The sequence below is a fragment of the Pleurodeles waltl genome, chromosome 3_1, assembly GCF_031143425.1.
Source record: "Pleurodeles waltl isolate 20211129_DDA chromosome 3_1, aPleWal1.hap1.20221129, whole genome shotgun sequence".
NCBI lineage: Eukaryota > Metazoa > Chordata > Amphibia > Caudata > Salamandridae > Pleurodeles > Pleurodeles waltl.
In genome coordinates this window covers 1201419806-1201444738 of record NC_090440.1, presented here as the reverse complement: position 1 = coordinate 1201444738, position 24933 = coordinate 1201419806, and the positions used below count along the sequence as shown (strand labels likewise).

General features: G+C 46.9%; 1 protein-coding gene across 2 annotated transcripts in view; it reads right to left on the bottom strand.

Annotated features, from left to right (window-relative positions):
- Nucleotides 1–24933, bottom strand: part of KIRREL3 (kirre like nephrin family adhesion molecule 3) — a 3739713-nt gene that overhangs the window by 445307 nt on the left and 3269473 nt on the right. For both annotated transcript variants that reach the window (XM_069224509.1, XM_069224508.1), the window contains exon 12: nt 10774–10972. In XM_069224509.1, coding sequence (XP_069080610.1) covers nt 10774–10972 — 199 coding nt within the window. The remainder of the gene's footprint in view (nt 1–10773; nt 10973–24933) is intronic.

Here is a 24933-nt window from a genome sequence, read left to right as displayed (position 1 = left end):
GGCCTTGCTCACCCCAGGACCAAGCACAGGGCATGTTGCTCCCTCCAGAACCAGTGGTCTTGTTCCATCTGCCGGCTAAGTTGCCACCCCGTTCCCCACCCCCCTGAGGTGCCTGCCTATTTTCCAACTGATGCCCCTGCAGTGTTCTCTCTGTGTTGGTGCAGGTGACAAGTGGGGCCTTGGACTTTGGTCTGTGGCCCTGTGGCCCCAGCACAATGAGGACTGGGCAGTGTCCCTTGAACTGCACATATTTATATACCATTACATTGCATTTTCGTATTTCTACTGTGTTCTTATTATTACACTCACTTTTGCACATTCCTGTTGTCCTTGCATTATTCCTCAGCGGTACGGGGTAAATATGTTTTATTATTGCAGCTGACTGTGGGTATGGTTTAGGAGGTGGGGTGTGTGTTATGCATGTGTGTGTCACTCTCTTTTTCCTCCCCCCGTGTGTTTGGCAGCTGTACTCACCGTGGTCATCTTCGCCATCGTTGGTGTTCGTGGTGGAGCAGGACGTAGAAAATAATTGGGAATATTTAAAGTTCAGGCTTCATGGTGTTGTGGTTCTTCCCCGTGTCTCCAAAGGTGAGTCCTTTCCCTTCTGTGGAGTGTTTCCACTAGGCTTTTTGATGTCGTTGGTACCGCCACGAAAAAGGTGGTGGTTTCCAGGGTCTTAATATGGTGGGAGGAACATTGACTTCTGCCTGGCTATAGGTGGCTACCGCCGTGGTGGCTGTTGTCTCCACCCTGGTGGGCGGTGTGGTAAAGTGGCTGTCTATCTGAGTTCTCCCTGCCATGGTCATAATTTGGCGGTACTTACCACCAGCTTGTTGGAGGTATTACCGCTACTTAATCACCAACCGCCAGGGTTGTAATGAGGGCCTATGTCTTCTATTGAGGCTACCCCCAGGGTTGTTAAGACCACTTATGAAAATCTTCATTTCAAAAGTGTGTGGGGTCTCCACTTGGAAAGCTTGGGGATCGGGAAGAACCCCAATAAGGATTTCCATTTGAATCTCCTCTTGCAAGGTGACAAGGAGCAACCTGATGGTCATTTACAACCAGAAGAGGAGGATTCTGACCAGGTAGATTCAGGAGAAGGTCCTGAAGATGCAGGCGAGGGCCCTTCCACAGATCTTTCTCTTAACAAACATCCTAGTGTAGCTGGTAGTGGGAAGGGGTCACACATAGGTAGGGCACCCTTCACACCTAGGCCATGTCACTAGGGTTACACAAATTAGCGAAAGATCATCCTCTGTCCATTCCCATGTCACTTCTGTGTCAGAAGTGTCCCACACATCCAACCCTGAGGACTAGTCCCTAGATAGGGAACTCAGAAAGCTGAGTAGGAGGAGGCCAGACTGAGGCTGCAGCAGCAACAGTTGGCCTTAGATAGGGAATCTCTAGCTGTGGAAAGGGAAAGACAGGGGTTGGGGTTAGTTCCCATGGTGGCAGCAGCATTAACAGTTTCAGAAGTTATGAGGTCAGGGAGGATAACAGTAACTCCAGAAACTTACGTAAAATCGTTCCACCATACAAGGTGGGGGATGATATTCAAAAGTGGTTTGCTGCACTTGAGAGGGCCTATAACGTTCAAAGGGTCCCTCAAAAGCAGTGGGCTGCTATACTTTGGTTGCCCTTCTCTGACAAATAGTTGTGTCTCAGATTTGTTACACCAGTATCTTGAGGACTCAGATCTGACCACGCCCCAAGAATTGGGAAAGAAGGCAGACAAATGGGTCAGAACAAGGGTGAGCAGAAAAGCTCATACAGGGGGTGACAAAGAAAAGAAGAAAGATGGTGAAACATCTCAGGATAAGCATGGAGATAAAAGTAAACATAAAGATCCTTCTTCAGGTCTACAACACTCCTCTGGGGTGGGGATACATCATCTTTCTCTTCTTCTCACTCTACACAAAATAAAAAGCCCTGATGCTATGTGTGCAGAGGTAAAGGCCATAGGCCAGGGGATAGGTCCTGGCCAGGCAGAACCCCTGAGCCTACCACCACTAATACTAATAGTAGTAATAGTGGTAGGACTACTGGCAATAGTCAAACAAAAGGTGTAGTTGGGTTTACTTTTAGGTCCCAGGAAGGCAGAACAAAGAATTTCCTCTCCCTTTTGAAATAGTCGTTAAAGGCTGGGGAGGGGTAGCCTCTGGAAATGCTTTGAAGGGCACAGGAGGTACCCTCCTTGCATAAGCCAGTCCACACCGGTTTATGGAACCCCCAGTCCCTCCTCTGGCGGGAAACTGGACAAAGGAAAGTGACCACTCCCCTGTCCATCACCACCCCAGGGTTGGTGCCCAGAGCTCCCCCAGTGTGTCCCAGACCTCTGCAATCTTGTTTCCAGAGGTGTGAGGGCAATCTGGAGGCCTCTGAGTGGCCAGTGCCCGCAGGTGACGTCAGAGACCCCTCCTGAAAGGTTCATACCTGACTAGGTGGCCAGTCCTCCTCTGAGGGCTATTTAGGGTCTCTCGGTGGGCTTTTCCTCAGATTACGACTTGCAAGAATTCATCAGGGTTCCTCTGCACTTCTCTCTTCGACTTCTGCCAAGGATCGACCGCTGACAGCTCCAGGGCACCTGCAAGACTGCAACAAAGTAGCAAGAAGACTACCAGCGACATTGTAGCACCTAATCCTGCCAGCTTCCTCAACTGTTTCTTGGTGGCGCAGCGGTGGGATAAGTACTTGTAACTGCTTTAGCATTTTGTCATTGGTGCTTTTCATTAGAAAACCATATCATAAATACTTAGAAATATACACAACTAAACCTAACAGTCTTACTTTCTCTCTAAAAAGTTTCTGAAAAGTTTGAAAAAGCTTTCCTCTTTTCTTTAAAAGTTTTCTAAACTTTCTCTCTTACCCCTAACCTCTTTCTTTTCACCATGTCTGTGGTTGAGGCCACTCCCAAAGTTGTGCAGACAACTTATGATAATCTAAACTTTAAATGTTTGAGGAGTCTCTGTATAGAAAGACATTTGGGGATTGGTAAGAACCCTACCAAGGATCTCCTTCTTAGCCTCCTCCTTGAAAGTGACCAGAGTCAGACTGGTCAGACCCAGGATCAGGAGGTAGAAGACGGAGGTACCCAGATAAATTCAGGGGAGGGTCCTGAGAACTCAGGGTAGGGTACTTCCAAAGACCTTTCACTTGTCAGGCCACCTAGTGAAGCGGGTAGTGGGAGGGGGTCACACACCAGTAGAGCACCTTTCACTCCAAAAGGCCAGGTCACTAGGGTTCAGGTAGTTGGAGAAAGGTCCACTTCTGCCAATGCTCATATTTGCTCTGTGTCAGAGAATTCCCACACCTCCCACCCTGAGGATAACACCCTAGACAGGGAACTCAGAGAGCTGAGTTTGGAAAAGGCCAGACTGAAGCTAAGACAGTAGCAGTTGGCCTTAGATAGGGAATCCTTAGATATAGAGAGAGAAAGACAGAAGTTGGGGTTAGTTCCCCATGGTGGCAGCAACAGTAGCAATCTTGATAGTCATCCAGTTAGAGAAACAGATTCAAGAAACCTGCATAAGATTGTCCCCCCTTACAAGGAGTGGGATGACATAAACAAGTGGGTTTCTGAACTTGAGAGGGCCTGTACGGTACAGTTGGTCCCTCAAAGGCAGTGGGCTGCTATATTGTGGCTATCTTTCACTGGCAAAGGTAGGGACAGACTCCTTACTGTCAGGGAGAGTGATGCCAACAATTACAAAGTTTTGGAAGATGCACTCTTAGATGGATTTGGCTTAATCACTGAACAATACAGGATAAAGTTCAGAGATACCAGAAAAGAATCCTCTCAAGACTGGACAGACTTTGTAGACTGTTCAGTGAAGGCCTTGGAGGGATGGTTACATGGCAGTAAGGTGACTGACTATGAAAGCCTGTGTAATCTAATGTTGACAGAGCATATTTTAAATAATTGTGTGTGTGACTTGTTGCACCAGTACTTGGTAGACTCAGAACTGACCTCTCCCCAAGAACTGGGAAAGAAGGCAGACAAATGGGTCAGAACAAGAGTGAGCAGAAAAGCTCATACAGGGAGTGACAAGGATGGCAAGAAGAAGGATGGTAAGTCTCATGACAAGGGTGGGGACAAAGATAAAAATAATTCAGAGTCTTCATCAGGCCCACAAAAACCCTCTGGGGGAGGTTGTAGGAAAGTACCATCTTGCCTGGCATGTTACCCCCACATTTCACTGTATATATGTTGTTTTAGTGAATGTGTCACTGGGACCCTGCCAGCCAGGGCCCCAGTACTCATAAGTGTGTCCTGTATGTGTTCCCTGTGTGATGACTAACTGTCTCACTGAGGCTCTGCTAATCAGAACCTCAGTGGTTATGCTCTCTCTGCTTTCTAAATTGTCACTAACAGGCTAGTGACCAATTTCACCAATTCACATTGGCATACTGGAACACCCTTATAATTCCCTAGTATATGGTACTGAGGTACCCAGGGTATTGGGGTTCCAGGAGATCCCTATGGGCTGCAGCATTTCTTTTGCCACCCATAGGGAGCTCTGACAATTCTTACACAGGCCTACCACTGCAGCCTGAGTGAAATAACGTCCACGTTATTTCACAGCCATTTACCACTGCACTTAAGTAACTTATAAGTCACCTATATGTCTAACCTTCACCTGGTGAAGGTTGGGTGCTAAGTTACTTAGTGTGTGGACACCCTGGCACTAGCCAAGGTGCCCCCACATCGTTCAGGGCAAATTCCCCGGACTTTGTGAGTGCGGGGACACCATTTCACGCGTGCACTATACATAGGTCACTACCTATGTATAGCGTCATAATGGTAACTCCGAACATGGTCATGTAACATGTTCAAGATCATGGAATTGTCACGGATACCCCTCTAGCACAGACCCGGGTACTGCCAAACTGCCTTTCCCGGGGTTTCATTGCAGCTGCTGCTGCTGCCAACCCCTCAGACAGGTTTCTGCTTTCCTGGGATCCACCCAGGCTTGGTCCAGGAAGGAAGAACAAAGGACTTCCTCAGAGAGAGGGTGTGACACCCTCTCCCTTTGGAAAAAGGTGTCAGGGCTGGAGAGGAGTAGCCTCCCCCAGCCTCTGGAAATGCTTTGATGGGCACAGATGGTGCCCATCTCTGCATAAGCCAATCTACACCGGTTCAGGGATCCCCCAGCCCTGCTCTGGCGCGAAACTGGACAAAGGAAAGGGGAGTGACCACTCCCCTGACCTGCACCTCCCAGTTGAGGTGCCCAGAGCTCCTCCAGTGTGCTCCAGACCTCTGCCATCTTGGAAACAGAGGTGTTGCTGGCACACTGGACTGCTCTTAGTGGCCAGTGCCATCAGGTGACGTCAGAGACTCCTTCTGATAGGCTCTTACCTGTGTTGCTAGCCTATCCTCCTTCCTAGGTAGCCAAACCTCCTTTTCTGGCTATTTAGGGTCTCTGCTTTGGGGAATTCGTCAGATAACGAATGCAAGAGCTCACCAGAGTTCCTCTGCATCTCCCTCTTCACCTTCTGCCAAAGGATCGACCGCTGACTGCCCAGGACGCCTGCAAAACCGCAACAAAGTAGCAAGACGACTACTACCAACCTTGTATTGCTTCATCCTGCCGGCTTTCTCGACTGTTTCCAGGTGGTGCATGCTCTGGGGGTAGCCTGCCTCCTCTCTGCACCAGGAGCTCTGAAGAAATCTCCTGTGGGTCGACGGAATCTTCCCCCTGCAACCGCAGGCAACAGAAGACTGCATCACCGGTCCTCTGGGTCCCCTCTCAGCACGACGAGCGTCGTCCCTGGAACTCAGCAACTCTGTCCAAGTGACTCCCACAGTCCAGTGACTCATCAGTCCACGTTTGGTGGAGGTAAGTCCTTGCCTCCCCACGCTAGACTGCATTGCTGGGTACTGTGTGATTTGCAGCTGCTCCGGCTCCTATGCACTCTTCCAGGATTTCCTTTGTGCACAGCAAAGCCTGGGTCCCCGACACTCTAACCTGCAGTGCACAACCTTCTGAGTTGTCCTCCGGTGTCGTGGGACTCCCTTTTGTGACTTCGGGTGGACTCTGGTTCACTTTTCTTCTAAGTGCCTGTTCAGGTACTTCTGAGGGGCTGCCTGCTTCTGTGAGGGCTCACTGACTTGCTGGTGGTGACATCCTGGTCCCTCCTGGGCCACAGCAGCATCCAAAAACCCTAACCGCGACCCTTGCAGCTAGCAAAGCTTGTTTGCGGTCTTTCTGCGTGGAACAGCTCTGCAAGCTTCAGCGCGACGTGGGACATCCATCCTCCAAAGGGGAAGCTCCTAGTCCTCTTCTTTCTTGCAGAACTCCAAACTTCTTCCAACAGGTGGCAGCTTCCTTGCACCCTCAGCTGACATTTCCTGGGCTCCTGCTCACTCTCGACACTGTCGAGACTATTGGACTTGGTCCCCTTGTCTTACAGGTACTCAGGTCCGGAAATCCACTGTTGTTGCATTGCTGGTGTTTGTTCTTCCTGCAGAATCCCCCTATCACAACTTCTGTGCTCTCTGGGGGTAGTAGGTGCACTTTACACCTACCTTTCACGGTCTTGGGGTGGGCTATTTTTCTAACCCTCACTGTTTTCTTACAGTCCCAGCGACCCTGTACATGCTCACATAGGCTTGGGGTCCATTCGTGGTTCGCATTCCACTTTTGGAGTATATGGTTTGTGTTGCCCCTATACCTATGTGCTCCTATTGCATTATACTGTAATTTTACATTGCTTGCATTACTTCCTTTTGCTATTATCTGCATAATTTTGGTTTGTGTACATATATCTTGTGTATATAACTTATCCTCATACTGAGGGTACTCACTGAGATACTTTTGGCATATTGCCATAAAAATAAAGTACCTTTATTTTTAGTACTTCTGTGTATTGTGTTTTCTTATGATATTGTGCATATGACACCAGTGGTATAGTAGTCGCCTAGTTCAGCCTAAGCTGCTTTGCCATAGCTACCTTCTATCAGCCTAAGCTGCTAGAAGCACCTCTTCTACACTAATAAGGGATAACTGGACCTGGTACAAAGTGTAAGTACCCCTTGGTACCCACTACAAGCCAGGCCAGCCTTCTATAAGTAGCCCTTTTGGAAAATCTGGAGAACCCAGGGAATGTGCCAGGATTTACTCTGGTAGTGGAAGCTTGGACCACCAAGCTCTCCAGGATAGGGTGCTGGGTGAGGAAATTGCAGTCCCCTCAGGCGGGGTAATGGCAGTGAAAAATGATCCTATTCACAGTAGTCCATGTGCAGGGTTTGGACCAAGCCCTGAGTAGTACATCCACGAGGGCTTTGTTAAATGGAAGAAGCAGTTCAGAAGGGGCCACTCCTGGCTGAAGCACACCCATCATGATGTTCATCTTATCAGCCATAGACCAGGACCTCAGCTGCTCTTCTCACCACCATAGCAGATGAGGCTCCAGCCTCTGTAGCCACAGTAGCAGGAAAGACCAAACCAGTATCTGGGGAGGTGTTTGGGCCACTGGCACCCACCAAATCTCACACCAGGTGTCCTCGGTGTCATGTAGGGACTGGTATTTATAAGGGTCCAGTAACCCCTCCCTTTCATCCCCATTCTATCACATAGGAATAAGGCACAGGCTCCAGCCTAAAAGGAGTCCCTCCTGTTGGCACTGGAGTCATTGTCAGATGACACCCATCTGGTTCCATGGCAAAGTTGGGGATTAGTATGGGGGTGGTGCTGGAGACCTTGGCAATGGGGTTGGCACCGGGGAAGGTCAAGGTGGCGATTCGGACCCGTCTATGATCCAAGGGGCCTGACTGATTCTGTGGGCGAACCCACAGGCAGGAGACCAGTAGGGTCCCCTCCCAAACACACAAGGACTGAGGCTGTGCCATCAGGGACGCACCACACAAATTTGAGGTTCTTGGCCTCATAAAACTCAGGGAGTTGTGCAGTGGGGTTGCTCCAACTCCAGAAGACTCGGGAGGTGCAGACACAGCGCTGGCTTAGGCTCAACTGCTGAACCAGGCCTCAAATGCTGACATTCCCTAGTCATGTCAGATGACTTTGATGGACGGGATGGAGTTGAAGACTTCTTTGACTTCTTGTTCTTCTTATGCTTGTGGGACTTGCCCGACAACCTGGATGACTTGGATGACAAGTGCTTGGAACGGGTCCATGATCATTTTCGAGACCTTCCTTTCGACTGGGATGGAGACCGCTGCAAAAGAAGCTTGAAGTACCATTCCCGCAGGGCCTTGGGGTACATGGCGCAACAACTGACGCAGGTCTTGGTGTCATGTTTGCACTAGAGACACCAAAGGCATATGAGGTGTGGATCCATCACCGACATCTGCCAGTGACAGGTGCACAAGGCTTGAACCAGCCTTCCTCGTGGACATCCCTGCCATCAGGAGACAATGTCTCAAAAGTTGTCGACAAAAGATCTAAAGAAAAGGTCAGTCCAAAAGTGAATGGGTGTTGCTGGTCTCCTGATCTGTGCTGACTGGCATGGAAAGAAAAGAGCTGACGTCAGCTTGCTGGGATTGCGCCTATATAATCACCGCCCATGTCCCTTCCAGTGCCGCCAATGCCACACAGAGCCAAACAACGCCACCAGCCAGTGCACCGGGGTACTGCTCACAAAAATATTTCTGGATCCAGTCTGAAGCCTCAGGATAATTCTAAGGTAAGGAACGTGCGGCTAGGAGTCTCTATCAGATAATGCGGCCAACAAGAGACATCTAACTTTTGTGCCACTGGTGCTATTTCCACATCATTATAACTGTGACCTTATCTAAATGTTAGTCAAGTCAATTGGGGTTAGCCAATCTCTTACCATATTTAGGGGTTAGAGCACCTGCATTGGCAACTGGTTAGCTATTTCCTGCAGTGTCGACTTTAGCGCTGGTGGTGCCTAGTGTGACAATCTTTATTGGCTCTTTTCCGAAAAGCCTCCTTCTCCATGAATTCCTTCACCACCATGCTCTGCCAATGTCCCTCATCTCTCCATATCCCTCTCTCATAAGCATTGTTTTATAGCACTACCCATACCAGTGTGAAGTGTCAGAGCACCTTACATCACACCTTATACAGAGCCAATGAATCATATGTGTGTAAATTAGTCTTTAGGAAATGTTACTTTGAACAATGAGTATTACAAGGTGTAGGAATTGAGATCACAATACTAATAGGCAGCATATTTCCTTAGAATGTTTGGTCTGGGGAAGCACAAACTCAGGATTTAAAATGTACCACAGTGATTGGCTATACTAATAAGAATGTATTTCTATCCAAATGAACTCTTTTTAGCAACTTTAGGATAATGAAAGACTGGGGAAAAACATAAAAGTGTAACCTATACCATGCAGTTTGCTTGCAGCTCTTTGATGTCAGTTCATAGTTCACTGTTCCACATTAGAGTTGAAACTTTTGACTGCAAGTAATAAAAGGATCTCTGTGACAAAAGTAGTAACGCAATGAGATCCACCTAAAATACAGTTTGGTGATTTGCGAGGTACACGTTTTTTGCAGCAGGCATATTAACCCTCTGCACTGCTTTATCATAAATGGAAAATGTCACTAGACAAAAGATCTCCCTCTAGCTGGAACATTAATCACCAGAGTTATCTTGACATTTTTATTGTTAACTGAAAACAGTATGCACAAGGAACTCTGCAGCAGGTGCTTTTTAAACCTGTGTTATTTCTAAACAAGGCTCCCCCCGAGGTCAGCGCCATTTGCGGCTGCAATGGCCGCACCGCCCTAGAGCCGGCCCTGTGTCCCACTAATTGTTGGCTATGCAACCATAATCTCCTGGATGCACAACTAGTGATCTCATAGTTGTCATAATCAATTAAATCACTGACATCACGTATTACTTCCCCAGTATTGTTCACACACAAACACTTTCACTTTCTCCCAGATATAAATTCAGGAAATACACCTAGCTGTTGATTCTTATATTGCAGCTATTGTCTGGATTTAATGTGCTTAAGGATCTTTTCTTGTGAGTATTATTATCAGCGTTTTTCTGGGGATATCTTGATATTGACAATGATATTGTAGTATGCAAACCGCATTTAAGGTATGTAAATATATCTATTGCTTGTTAGTATAACTGCATCAGTAATTGAGTATTACTTGTGGCAGAAACTGCAGCAGCCTTAGTGTAATGTGCTGTCAGAAAACCCAGGTCTTGAGAGCACCAAACATTTTAGTTTAAGTGGTTTTATTAAGACCTTTTTCATTAGTTGTTCATACTCTGATCTCATTGGTGTCATATACTGTTTTCAGAGTAGTGCTACTCGCCCTGAGGAGGGCGGTGTAATTTACTGTATTGTTCTCAATACCTCATACTCTAGTCTTAATTGAGAAAAAGGATCTGATCTCAACAGTACTACATACTTTAGTCTGAGTGGTTCTAAATACGTCCTACTGAGTGGTGTTTTATACTCTTGCTTCGTTGATGTTGCATGGTTTGTTCATAGTGGTGCCACTTACTATGGACTTCACACTGATACATACTTTATTTGTAGTACCCCACTCTGATCTCAGTTGTAAAACATACTCTGGTCTCAGTGTGGTCAAACAATCCTGCCTTCCATTCAAAACTGCATTAAGATCAACTGTAGGGAACATTTCTAGTTAACAAGTTACCTATTATTATGTTCTCTGCTCTTTCATGCAACTATGTTTGAGATCAACAACTACTTTTATTTCTTAGTAATCCCGTTGAAACCACATTACTATTTGTTATCCCATTTCCAACCTCACCTGCAGGATTGTCCCCCTAGTTGCAAGCAATCCTCCTTACCCTCCTCTTTCAGTCGGATAATCTCTGTGTCTGAACCGAAGGTATTCCAGGCGGTGCAGTTGTAGATGGTCTGGAAGTCTGCCTTTACGATGTTGCTGATGGTCAGTGTAGATATAACCCCCTCTTCTGTGCTCACAGTTTCCACTGTGTATCGCCCAGATGTTCCAGATTCCAGCACGTTCTCCTTCCAGGACCAAGCCTGCGGGTGAAAAGAAAATGTTACGATGGACCATTGTAGCACGTACTTTATCACAGTAGATATATGTGTGCCTTCGTTTGTAGCTCCAGGATGGTGCGCTTGAACTGTCTGTACCCACAAATATTGCATGTTTGCTAAGAACCAAATGTTGCGTCCTAAAAGCCCCAGGGCCATCAGCATTTATACACGAGAATGTTTCTTAAGAGGGCGTCAGAGTGTTACAATAGGCCTCTTGAGTAGCAAACAACACTCTTAAGGATTATACTATTTTACTACATAAATTCAAGAGTGGGAAAGTCCTCTAAAAATATCACTTCTCAACCTAAGCTTTGCAGATTCTCTTCATTACAATGATATATTACATGTCTCCTGTCCGTTCTTCCTCTGCATGGACACAATATGTCTGCTAAAACCAACTACATACCCAAATGCCCTCAAATAGCACTATCTTCTAAGCATATTTCTCAAAGCCACTGCAGGATTTGACCTGGACGTAGAATCACTATAATGGTGGGGTAGTACAAGTGACATCATAAAGCCTGCCCCTGCCCTGGCGACATTACATGACATGTGACTCACATGCATTTATATAAAGGTACAGCACATGACCTTTGATCACAGTCTCGTCACAATAAGTGGAATGAAAAAAAAAAATAGATACAAGTGCAAGCTTGAGAAAAACACTCCTTCACTTCCAGTAAACTAGTAACCATAATTTGGGCAATATAAATACATTCTTTTATTTATCTGCAAACACAGTGAATGCGGTATTTTCTCTCACCCTCCACGACCCATTACAGTAATAGGAAATCTGTCTATCACATGATTTGACCACCATCTAAACAACTTTATTGTCAGCCAACAACTATTACAGCTCCACTAAGCAAAACAGCTTCCAAGAGACACTAACAAGCTAAACCTTAATGAACTCACACCACCCATCCAAATAACAGAAGAACAATCCTATGTATGACTTTCCAAACGATATGCCACAGTAATACTTCTCAAGATATCCATGTTGGCAACCATCCATTCAAAACGCACTTTCCCACTGAAGAGATAAAGACGCTGAAGACAAAAACTAAAGCACCACCACACTACGGCCACAATAAGTGGCACCTTTGTATACACCTGACTGGCTTTTTGGGACGCCATCTCCACCCTCATTGCTCTCCTAGCCATTGACTCCCACCACTACATTCGACTTGGCGACCTCAGTTTTCACGTTGATGACCTCAACGACACCAACTCCACCTCCCTCCTGGAAAACCTGAACAACATTAGCCTCATCAATCTGGTCACCAAATGCACACACAAAGCTGGACACACACTTGACCCCATTTTCATCACCAGCAAAAGAATCAGATTCAGGCCCATCACAGAACTCACATGGACCGATCACTCCATCATTCATTTCATCATCTCCGACTCTCAGCACACCATCCCCAAGCATCACAGCTCCCCCACTGCAGCTGGGGCAAGGTAACTGAGACACAATGGTCCTAGGCCCTCAGCACCACCCAATCTGAAGCTTCATCAAATCTCAACCAGGCCGTCCAGAACTTGTCCGCATGGATCACCAAAGGCGCTGACAGAGTCGCCCCGATGAAACCAGCAAACAAGCAACAAAGCCTCAAAACAAGCCAGCTGGCACACCTCAGAGCTTAGAATCACCAAAAACAACTGTTAGTGTCTAGAGAAACAATGGCGCGCCACAACGAACCCCTTTGACAGAACTGCTTACAAATCAGCCCTCAGAAACTACCACCGGCACATCAAGGAAGACAAGAGAACAGCCATCACACTCTGTATCGACACAGCAGCCAACCACATGAAGGAACTCTTCAAAATAATCAAATAATTCTCCACCTCAGCTGTGACGGAGAACCCCATTCACCCTTCTCAAGAGTTCTGTGTCACCCTTTCAGACTACTTCTACACCAAGATTGTCACCATCTACAACAAGTTCGACCCCCAACTCATGGCTCCCAAACTCAGCAAACTCAACCAGCCAGCTCAGACCAGCGGAATGATCAACTCTTGGTCCGTGATCATCTCTCAGACTACCACAGCCATCATGTCATCCATTCACGCCGGGGCACCCACTGATCCCTGCCCACACAGCTTTTCAACCTCAGAACCAACCCTATCAGCACGGAACTCACCAGCATCATTAACACCTCACGCACCACTGCATCCTACCCAGATAGCTGGAAACATGCAGAGGACCCCTCCTAAAGAAACCCTCTGCCGACCCCAGCAAACTCAAAAATTATTGACCGACGTCACTGCTCCCCTACCAGGCCAAAGTATTTGAGAAGGCCATCAACAAACAGTTTACCAAATAACTGGAACGAAATCACCTGCTTGACACCTCCCAATCAGGATTCAATGCCACCCACAGCCCTTAAACCACCCTGATCACTGCCACAGAGGACATCAGAACCCTCCTCCAACACGGGTAGACAGTGGCCCTGATCCTGCTTGACCTCTCTGCTGCTTTTAACAACGGTTCCCACCACACCCTCATCAACTGACTCTACAACATCGGCATTCAGCAAAATCCCCTCAAGTGGATCAACTGGTTCCTCACAGGACACACAGAATGCACACAGAGCATCCGGCTGGCTCCCTTCACCTCCGCACCCAAGGGCATCTTATGCAGCATACCTCAAGGACCATCCCCCAGCGCCACCTTGTTCAACACCTACACTGTCCAATGGCCTCAACGTAGTTTCTTACGCAGACAACATTCAACTCCTTCTCTTGCTCACAGGAGACCCCTCCACCACCAGAATCAACCTCTGCAACGCCAGGACCAGTGTAGCCAACTGGATAAGGGGCAACTGCCTTAAACTCAACACCGACAAGACGGAAGTTCAGATCTTTGAGAAGAACACCTCCATATGGGACCACAGCTGATGGAACTGGAAAGCTCTTAGCAAAGCAAACCTTTCCCTGATATGATTTTTAGGAAAAGAAGCATATGATTTTTTGGTCAGAAGATTTTTTTTTTAAACAAATTTTGGCTTGGATATCTTTAGTGGAAAAAAGTTATAAAGGTTTCGCTGTGAAATTCCACAAGTGTCCAAAAAAGGGTTCAGTGGCAGTGGAAAGGCACTAGCAGTCAAGAGTTTAATTAGAGGATGGGTACCAATTACACTGCCTCTATTAGAACAGTTGTAAGGACACTTATGTCTGACACATCTGAGCTTACTAAGCTTATTTCAGTAACTGTAGCTGGCCTAGGAAATGAAAAGCCATCTCTAAATATTTTTGGCATTTCTGGAAGACTCCTGACTTACCATGGTACTGGCTGTGGAGACTAGCGTGAAAGTGAGTTGGTAAATGTCTGCTGTGTCAATGAGTGAAATTTGATTGTTACCATTCAATGGTGTTAAATTTAGGGCCTGATTTATATCTTGGGGGTGTTTCTTCCAAGCTGCGTCGACGCGGACCCGAGAAGACAGTCAAGTTGACGGTGTTCTGTCATATTTAGATTAGATGCTCCAGCTCTGCAAGTGGAGGACTGGCAAAGGATTGCTGACAAAGGGAGACGGTGGCGGGACCCAATGGACTTCGAACATTGGAAGGGGCTATGGAATAGAGGGGAGTGACACACCAACTCTTAGCCATAGGTGCCCTCCTGCACTACACCCTACACAACACACCCATACACACCATCATCCATTACTATTCCAAAACAACAGATTCTGGACATGCCAAAAACACGCAGTGACATACATCCATGACACAATGTACACAATGTACACACACCATTGACACTGCACCCACACACAATACAACCACAAACCCCACACAACTACACACTGAGTTACATAAACACACATACACACATGCACAACTACACACATCACAACAACATCCGCCATATAACAACAACACTCACCTGAATGTGTCACACGGCAACACAACATACACAACAACATCAATCTCACATGCAAGTGACACACACATACGAACACAGCAGCATAACTCATTCCTGTTCCCTCCAATTCATCCAGTCAATCCACACATACACAAACACATACATGTAGTGACTCACATACATAATAGATAGCACAAACCTACCCGTAGAGGTCCCCTTGCAATGGGCACACATGGACGCCAACATCCAGTGTGAGAGTGCCATCATTGTTGTGCCAGCATTAATTTGGCAATGAATGATGACACCACAATGGCAATTGTGTAAGTGTGCAACATGTGTGATGTGCCAGTGTGTGCCCAGCCATTTGTGACACAATTGTGTACCCCACATATGCATTTCACATTAATTAAAAAAAAATACTGTGACATGTATCTGCCGGCAGTGGTCCCGACCACCCGTGCAGTGTGTAGGAAAGTACCATCTTGCCTGACATGTTACCCCCATTTTTACATGTATGTCAGTTTGTTTTTGCCTGGACCCCAGTGCTCATAGTTTGTGGCCTGAATGTGTATACCTGTGTAGTGACTAACTGTGTCACTGAGGCTCTGCTAACTAGAACCTCAGTGCTTATGCTCTCTCTGCCTTTAAATTTGTCACTATAGGCTAGTGACCACTTTTACCAATTTCAATTGGCACACTGGAACACCCTTATAATTCCCTATATGGTACCTAGGTACCCAGGGTATTGGGGTTCCAGGAGATCCCTATGGGCTGCAGCATTTCTTTTGCCACCCATAGGGAGCTCAGACAAACCTTTACACAGGACTGCAACTGCAGCCTGAGTGAAATAAGCACACGTTATTTCACAGCCATTTTCACAGCACTTAAGTAACTTATAAGTCACCTATATGTCTAACCTTCACTTGCTGAAGGTTAGGTGCAAAGTTACTATGTGTGAGGGCACCCTTGCACTAGAATAGTTGCACCCACATAGTTCAGGGCCATTTCCCTGGACTTTGTGAGTGCGGGACACCATTACACGTGTGCACTACCTATAGGTCAATACCTATGTGTAGCTTCACAATGGTAACTCTGAACATGGCCATGTAACATTTTGTTAAGAACATGGAATTGTTCCCCCATGCCAAATATGGCATTGGGGAGCCAATTCTATGCATCCCTGGGGCTCCACTATGGACCACGGGTACTGCCAAACTAGCTCTCTGGGGTTTTCTCTGCAGCTAGTGCTGCTGCCACCCCACAGACAGGGTTCTGCCCTCCTGGGGTCAGGGCAGCCCAGCACCCAGGAAGGCAGAACATAGAATTTCTTCTGAGAGAGGGTGTTACACCATCTCCCTTTGGAAATAGGGGTTAAAGGCTGGGGAGGGATAGCCTCTCCCAGCCTCTGGAAATGCTTTGAAGGGCAAAGATGGTGCCCTCCTTGCATAAGCCATTCTACACTGGTTTAGGGAACCCCCAGTCCCTGCTCTGGTGTGAAACTGGACAAAGGAAAGGGAGTGACCACTCCCCTGTCCATCACCACCCCAGGGGTGGTGCCCAGAGCTCCTCCAGAGTGTCTCAAATCTCTGCAATCTTGGATCCAGAGGTGTGAGGTCACTCTGGAGGCCTCTGAGTGGCCAGTGCCAGCAGGTGACGTCAGAGACCCCTCCTGATAGGTGCTTACTTGACGAGGTGGCCAATCCTCCTCTGAGGGCTATTTAGGGTCTCTCCAGTGGGATTTTCCTCAGATAACAACTTGTAAGAATTCACCAGAGTTCCTCTGCACCTCTGTCTTCGACTTTTGCCAAGGATCGACTTCTGACTGCTCCAGGACGACTGTAAAACTGCAACAAAGTAGCAAGAAGACTACCAGTGACATTGTAGCACCTAATCCTGCCGGTTTTCTCGACTGCATCCTGGTGGTGCATGCTCTGGGGGCTGCCTGACTTCACCCTGCACTGGAAGCCATGAAGAAATCTCCAGTGGGTTGACAGAATCTTCCCCCTGATCTAGCAGGCACCAAACTTCCTGGGCCCAGGCAGCGCCCTTTTTTTTCAACCGCAACTCTGCAGCTAGCAAGGCTTGTCTGTGGTATTTTGCCAAAGAAGCAACTCTACACCCTCCAGCACGCCGTGGGACACCTTCTACATTAAGACAAAGTTCCTAGCTCCTTTCGTTGTTGCAGAATCTTTAGCTTCTTCCACCCAGAGGCAGCCATTTTGCACCTTCATCCTGGGCTTAGTGGGCTCCTGCCCCCCCTGGACATTTTCGTGACTCTTGGACTTGGTCCCCTTCCTTTGTAGGTCCTCAGGTCCAGGAGTCCATCTTCAGTGCTTTGCAGTCTGTTGTGGTCTTTGCAAAATCCTTTATCACAACTTTATTGTGTTTCTGGGGAAAAAGTAGTTATTTACTCCTACTTTCCAGGGTCTTGGGGTGGGGTAACTTGGACACCCTTAGTGCTTTCTTACACTCCCAGTGACCCTCTACACACTACAGTAGGCTAGGGGTCCATTTGTGGTTCGCATTCCACTTTCTTAGTATATGGTTTGTGTTGCCCCTAGGCCTATTGCATCCTATTGTATTCTACAGTGTTTGCACTACCTTCTGACTGTTTTACTTGCCTGATTTGGATTTCTGTGTATATTTTGTGCATTTTCCTTACCTCCTCAAGGAGTGTATCCTCTGAGATACTTTTGGCATATTGTCACTAAAATAAAGTACCTTTATTTTCGGTAACAATGAGTATTGTCTTTCTTATGCTATAGTACCTATATGATATAAGTGGTATTGCATGATCTTTGCCTGTCTCCTATTGAGCCTTGACTGCTCTGCTATAGCTACCTCTATGAGCCTAAGCTACTAGAACACTACTAATCTACTAATAAGGGATAACTGGACCTGGCACAAGGTGTAAGTACCATTGGTACCCACTACAAGCCAGGCCAGCCTCCTACATTGGTGGCAGCGGTGGGATAAGTACTTGTAACTGCTTTACCACTTTGTCATTGGTGCTTGTCATAGGAAAAACATATTCTAAATGCTTAGAAATACACACAATTAAACTTAACAGTCTTACTTTCTCTCTAAAAACTTGCTAAAAGTTTCTAAAAAAGTTTGAAAAAGTTTTTTTTTCTTTTCTTTAAAAGTTCTCTAAAAACGTTTTCTCTCTCCTAAACTCTTTCTTTCCACTATGTCTGTAGTAGAGGCCACTCCTAGAGTTGTGAAGGCAACTTATGGGAATCTAAACTTTAAAGGTTTGAGGGGTCTCTGTATAGAAAGAAGTTTAGGGATTGGTAAGAACCCTACCAAGGATCTCCTTCTTAGCCTTCTCCTTGAAAGTGACCAGAGTCAGACTGGTCAAACCCAGGATCAGGAGGTACAGGAGGGGGGTACCCAGATAGTTTCAGGGTAGGGCCCTGAGGACTCTGGGTAGGGTACTTCCAGAGACCTTACAGTTAACAGGCCACCTAGTGAAGCTGGTAGTGGGAGGGGGTCACACACCAGTAGGGCACCTTTCACTCCAAAAGGCCAGGTCACTAGGGTTCAAGTAGTTAGAGAAAGGTCCACTTCTGCCAATTCTCACATTACCTCTGTGTCAGAGAATTCCCAAGCCTCCCATCCTGAGGATAACACCCTAGACAGGGAACTCAGAAAGCTGAGGGTGGAAGAGGCCAGACTGAAGCTATGACAGCAGCAGTTGGCCTTAGATAGGTAATCTCTAGATGTAGAGAGAGAAAGACAGAAGTTGGAGTTAGTTCCCCATGGTGGCAGCAACAGCACCAATCTTGATAGTCATCCTGTTAGAGAAACAGATTCAAGAAACCTGCATAAGATTGTCCCCCCTTACAATGTGGGGGTGACATAAACATGTGGTTTTCTGCACTTGAGAGGGCCTGTATGGTACAATTGGTCCCTCAAAGGCAGTGGGCTGCTATATTGTGGCTTTCACTGGCAAAGGTAGGGAAAGACTCCTTACTGTCAGGGAGAGCAATGCCAACAATTACAAAGTTTTGAAAGATGCACTCTTAACCACTGAACAATACAGGGTAAAGTTCAGATATACCAGGAAAGAGTCCTCTCAAGACTGGACAGACTTTGTTGACTGTTCAGTGAAGGCCTTGGAGGGGTGGTTACATGGCAGTAAGGTGACTGACTATGAAAGCCTATATAATTTTGAGAGAGCATATTTTGAATAATTGTGTATCTGACTTGTTGCACCAGTACTTGGTAGACTCAGATCTGACCTCTCCCCAAGAATTGGGAAAGAAAGCAGAGAAATAGGTTAGAACAAGAGTGAGCAGAAAATCTCATACAGGGGTTGACAAGGATGGCAAGAAGAATGATGGTAAGTGTCACGACAAGGGTGGGGGCAAAGACAAAAAGAGTTCAGAGTCTTCATCAGGCCCACAAACATCCTCTGGGGGAGGTGGGTCCAAATCCTCTTCACACAATCAAAAGAAGCCATGGTGTTATTTATGTAAAAGTAAAGGCCATTGGGCAAGTGATTCTACTTGTCCAAAGAAAAACACCAAGGCTCCCACCACCACAACCCCAAATGCGTCCACTAGTGTCCCTAGTAATAGCAGTGGTGGTGGGAAGAACACTACAAATCGCCAATCAAAGGGTGTAGCTGGGCACACCATTGGTAATGTAGTTGGGGTGGGTCTTGTTAGGGAGATCACCGAGGCTATTTTAGTCTCTGATGGTGGTATTGATGTTGCCACCTTGGTTGCTTGTCCCCTTAATATGGGTAAGTACAAACAACTACCATAATAAATGGTGTTGAGGTTGAGGCCTACAGGGACACAGGAGACAGTGTTACCATGGTGATAGAGAAACTGCTTGCCCCTGAACAACACCTACTTGGTTAGCAGTACCAAGTGACTGATGCTCATAACAACACTCTTAGCCACCCCATGGCTGTTGTGAAGCTCAACTGGGGTTACTGGCCCAAAGAAAGATGTGGTAGCCACTGATTTACCTGTAGACTGCTTACTAGGAAATGATTTGGAAACATCAGCTTGGACTGAAGTGGAGTTGGAGGCTCATGCAGTAATGCTGGGCATTCCAGGGCAAATCTTTGCTCTCACAAGGGCTCAGGCCCAGTAGCAAGGAGGACATGGAACCATGGATCCTAAAAAAATGGACCAAGTGCTCCCAAAAGCTTGGGGTAGAAAGGGTAAATCCTTGCCCACTATCCCTCCGTCTCCAGAAGATTCCCCTTTTGAGGAGGATGAATCCTCTCCCTGTGCAGAACCTACACCAGATGAGCTGGCAGCAGACACTGCTGAGCTTTTGGGTGCAAGTGGGCCTGCCAGGGAAGAGCTGAGTGTGCCACAGCAAACCTGTCCCACACTAGAGGGTTTAAGACAGCAAGCTGTCAAACAGCAGAATGGGGATGTTAGTGACAGTCATAGGGTGTACTGGGAAGACAACCTCTTGTACACAGAGTCAAGGGACCCAACACCTGGAGCTGCCAGGAGATTGGTCATTGGTCATACAGTCCTCCAAGGATTGGAAGCCTTTAGTGCAGCATTAATATGTGATATAGCTGTCTTTTGCTCCACCTGGGATGATCACCTGGTCCACCTATGGAAAGCCCATGTTACTCCAAGAAATTCATTGTTCAAACTGATGCATCTGAATTAGGGGTAGGGGCAGTACTATCACAACTGAATTCTGAGGGCCAGGATCAACCAGTTGCTTTTATCAGCAGAAGGTTGACCCCTAGAGAAAAGCGTTGATCTGCCATAGAGAGGGGGGTCTTTGCTGTGGTCTGGGCACTGAAAAAGTTGAGGCCATACCTGTTTGGTACTCACTTTATTGTTCAAACAGACAACAAACCTCTACTTTGGCTAAAACAAATGAAAGGTAAAAACCCTAAATTGTTGAGGTGATCCATATCTCTACAGGGAATGGACTATACAGTGGAACATAGACCTGGGAGTACCCACTCCAATGCAGATGGACTCTCCAGATATTTCCACTTAGACAATGAAGACTTATCTGGACAAGGCTAGTCTTATTGTCCTTCGTTTGGTGGGGGTGGGGGGTTATGTAGGAAATTACCATCTTGCCTGGCATGTTACCTCCATTTTCACTGTATGTATGTTTGTTTTTGCCCTTGTGTCACTAGGATCCTGCTAGGCAGGACCCCAGTGCTCATAGTGTATGCCCCGTATGTGCTCCCTGTGTGGTGCCTAACTGTATCACTAAGGCTCTGCTAACCAGACCCTCAGTGTTTATGCTCTCTCTGCTTTCTAAATTTGTCACTGCAGGCTAGTGACTAATTTTACTAATTCTCACTGGCACACTGGTACACCCATATAATTCCCTTGTATCTGGTACTTAGGTACCCAGGGAATTGGGGTTCCAGGAGATCCCTACGGGCTGCAGCATTTCTTTTGCCACCCATAAAGAGCTCAGACAGTTCTTACACAGGCCTGCCACTGCAGCCTGAGTGAAATAACGTCCACGTTATTTCACAGCCATTTTTCACTGCACATAAATAACTTATAAGTCACTTATATGTCTAACCCTCACTTGGTGAAGATTGGGTGCCATGTTACTTAGTGTGTGGCCACCCTGGCACTAGCCAAGGTGCCCCCACATCGTTCAGGGCAATTTCCCCAAACTTTGTGAGTGCGGGGACACCATTACACACGTGCACTGCACATAGGTCACTACCTATGTGTAGCGTCACCATGGTAACTCCGAACATGGCCATGTAACATGTCTAAAATCATGGAATTGTCAACGCAATACCATTCTGGTATTGGGGGGACAATTCCAGTATCCCCCTGGTCTCTTGCACAGATCCCGGGTACTGCCAAACTGCCTTTCCGGGGTTTCCACTGCAGTTGCTGCTGCTTCCAACCCCTCAGACAGGATTCTGCCCTCCTGGGGTCTGGGCAGCCCCAGCACAGGAAGGCAGAACAAAGGATTTCCTCTGAGAGAGGGTGTTACACCCTCTCTCTTTGGAAATAGGTGTGAAGGGTTGGGGAGGAGTAGCCTCCCCAGCCTCTGGAAATGCTTTGATGGGCACAGATGGTGCCCATCTCTGCCTAAGCCAGTCTACACCAGTTCAGGGATCCCCCAGCCCTGCTCTGGCGCGAAACTGGAAAAGGAAAGGGGAGTGACCACTCCCCTGACCAGTACCTCCCAGGGGATGTGCCCAGAGCTCCTCCAGTGTGTCCCAGACCTCTGCCATCTTGGATTCAGAGGTGTTGGGGCACATTGGACTGTTCTGAGTGGCCAGCAGGTGACATCAGAGACCCCGTCTGATAGGCTCTTACCTCTCTTGGTAGCCAAACCCCCTTTCTTGGTAGCCAAACCTCCTTTTCTGGGTATTTAGGGTCTCTCCTCAGAGGTATTCTTCAGATAACTAATGCAAGAGCTCACCAGAGTTCCTCTGCACTTCCCTCTTCGACTTCTGCCAAGGATCGACCGCTGACTGCTCCAGGACTCTTGCAAAACCGCAACAAAGTAGCAAGACGACTACCAGCAACATGGTAGCGCCTCATTCTGCAGTCTTTCTCGACTGTTTCCTGGTGGTGCATGCTCTGAGGGCTGTCTGCCTTCACCCTGCACTGGAAGCCAAGAAGAAATCTCCTGTGGGTCGACGGAATCTTCCCCCTGCTAACGCAGGCACCAAAAGACTGCATCACCAGTCTTCTGGGTCCCCTCTCATCCTGACGAGCATGGTCCCTGGAACACAGGAGCTAGATCCAAGTGACCCCCACAGTCCAGTGATCCTTCAGTCCAAGTTTGGTGGAGGTAAGTCCTTGCCTTCCCACACCAGGCAGCAAACATGTGTACTGTGTGATTTGCAGCTGCTCTGGCTTCTGTGCACTTCTCCAAGGATTCCTTTGTGCACAGCCTAGCCTGGGTCCCCAGCACTCCGTCCTGCAGTGCTCAACCCTCTGAGTTGGACTCCGATGTCGTGGGACCCTCCTTCTGTGACTCCGGTTTCACAAATCTTCTAAGTGCCTGCTCCGGTACTTCTGTGGGCGCTGCCTGCTTCTGCAGGGGTTCTCTGAGTTGCTGAGCGCCCCCTTTGTCTCCTCCTCCAAGGGGCGACATCCTGGTCCTTCCTGTTCCCCAGTAGCACCCAAAAACCTCTGCCGCGACCCTTGCAGCCAGCAAGGCTTGTTTGTGGTAATTCTGCGTGAAAACACTTCTTCAACTTCCAGCACGCCCTGGGACATCTTCCATCCAAAGGAGAAGTTCCTAGCCCTTTTTTGTTGTTGCAGAATCTTCGGCTTCTTTCACCGGGAGGCAGCCCTTTTGCATCTTCATCCGGGGTTTCCTGGGCTCCTGCCCACCCGGACACTATAGCGACTCTTAGACTTGGTCCCCTTGCCTTGCAGGTCCTCATGTCCAGGAATCCGTCTTCAGTGTTTTGCTTGTGCTTGTGGTTCTTGCAGAATCCCCCTATCACGACTATTGTGTCTTTCTAGGGTAGTAGGGTACCTTTACTCCTACCTTTCAGGGTCTTGGGGTGGGGTATTTTGGACACACTTACTGTTTTCTTACAGTCCCAGCGACCCTCTACAAGCTCCCATAGGTCTGGGGTCCATTCGTGATTCGCATTCCACTTTTGGAATATATGGTTTGTGTTGCCCCTAGACCTATGTTCACCTATTGCATCCTATTGTGATTCTAGATTGTTTGCACTACTTTTCTTACTGTTTTGGGTTTGTGTACATATAACTTGTGTATATTACTTACCTCCTAAGTGAGGGTATTCTCTGAGATACTTTTGGCATATTGTCATAAAAATAAAGTACTTTTATTTTTAGTAACTCTGAGTATGGTGTTTTCTTAGGATATTGTGCTATATGATATAAGTGGTATAGTAGGAGCTTTGCATGTCTCCTAGTTCAGCCTAAACTGCTTTGCCATAGCTACCTTCTATCAGCCTAAGCTGCTAGAAAGACCTCTATTCTACTAATAAGGGATAACTGGACCTGGCACAGGGTGTAAGTACCACAAGGTACCCACTATAAGCCAGGCCAGCCTCCTACAGCGTAGTTCCTAATAAACTTTAAATTGTATTCACACATTCCTTTGGAAAGATGCAAGCTCATCCTGATTACAGGGTGTGGGGAATGTAAAAAAAAATGGGCACTGGGGATGGTTTGGTTAGCAAACCAGTTTCACCAATAATAAGTCCTAGGCACTCAACATTCGACCTGTAAAATCCTCATTTGTCTTTTTACAATGTTAAAGCACTTTTTTGTATCCTATGTAACACTTTCTTTAAAACTATAACACACTCATCCACTGTCTCACTGTACAACAACATATCATCATGGAAAGTCCTAACCCCTTGAATCCCCTCAAATAATTGATTCATCTCTCTCTAGAAGACAGAGGAAGCTGAACTGAGTCCAAAGGGCATCCTGCAGAATTGCTATTCACCTTCACGTTTTAAATGCAGTATATATTCATGAGTCTTTGTGCAACAACATTTGATTATATGGTCAACTGAAATCCAGTGTGGTGAAAACCTTCTCTTTAATCAATGTGATGACTTTCTCACCGATGGTGGGTAGTGGATGACATTCTCACACAATGCAACAAGTTAACTACATAGTCTAACTTTGCTGTTCTTCTTTCTGGCTATCATCAAAGGTGACAACCCTTCAGGTTTGTTCACTGGCACAATAACACCTTCTTTGAGCCATTCTTCCATTATGGTTAGGGAATTATCCTTCAAGATAATCTGATGTTCAACGTCTTTTCGAAATCCTAGTCTGTCACTAAAACCTTCTTAGAACTCCTCCAACAGGGTTGTGACATCCATCAATTGCATTAAAAAAAATGTAGAGGGTAGTTGTCTTGAATTAATTAGCATTTTCAAGTTTTGTTGTCTGTCCAATACAACATGTTTATGTTGTAGTTAACAAGGAATACTTTGGCAACAGCACTCCTGTCCTTGACGATCAGCTGCATTTGGAACACTCACTTAAGTTTGATTTTATGACCACCATAAGCTCCAGCCGTGACCCTGCTACACTTTAAGATCTCCTTGGTTTTTAAGTTTTTGTATGTTTCCAGGGAGGTTCTA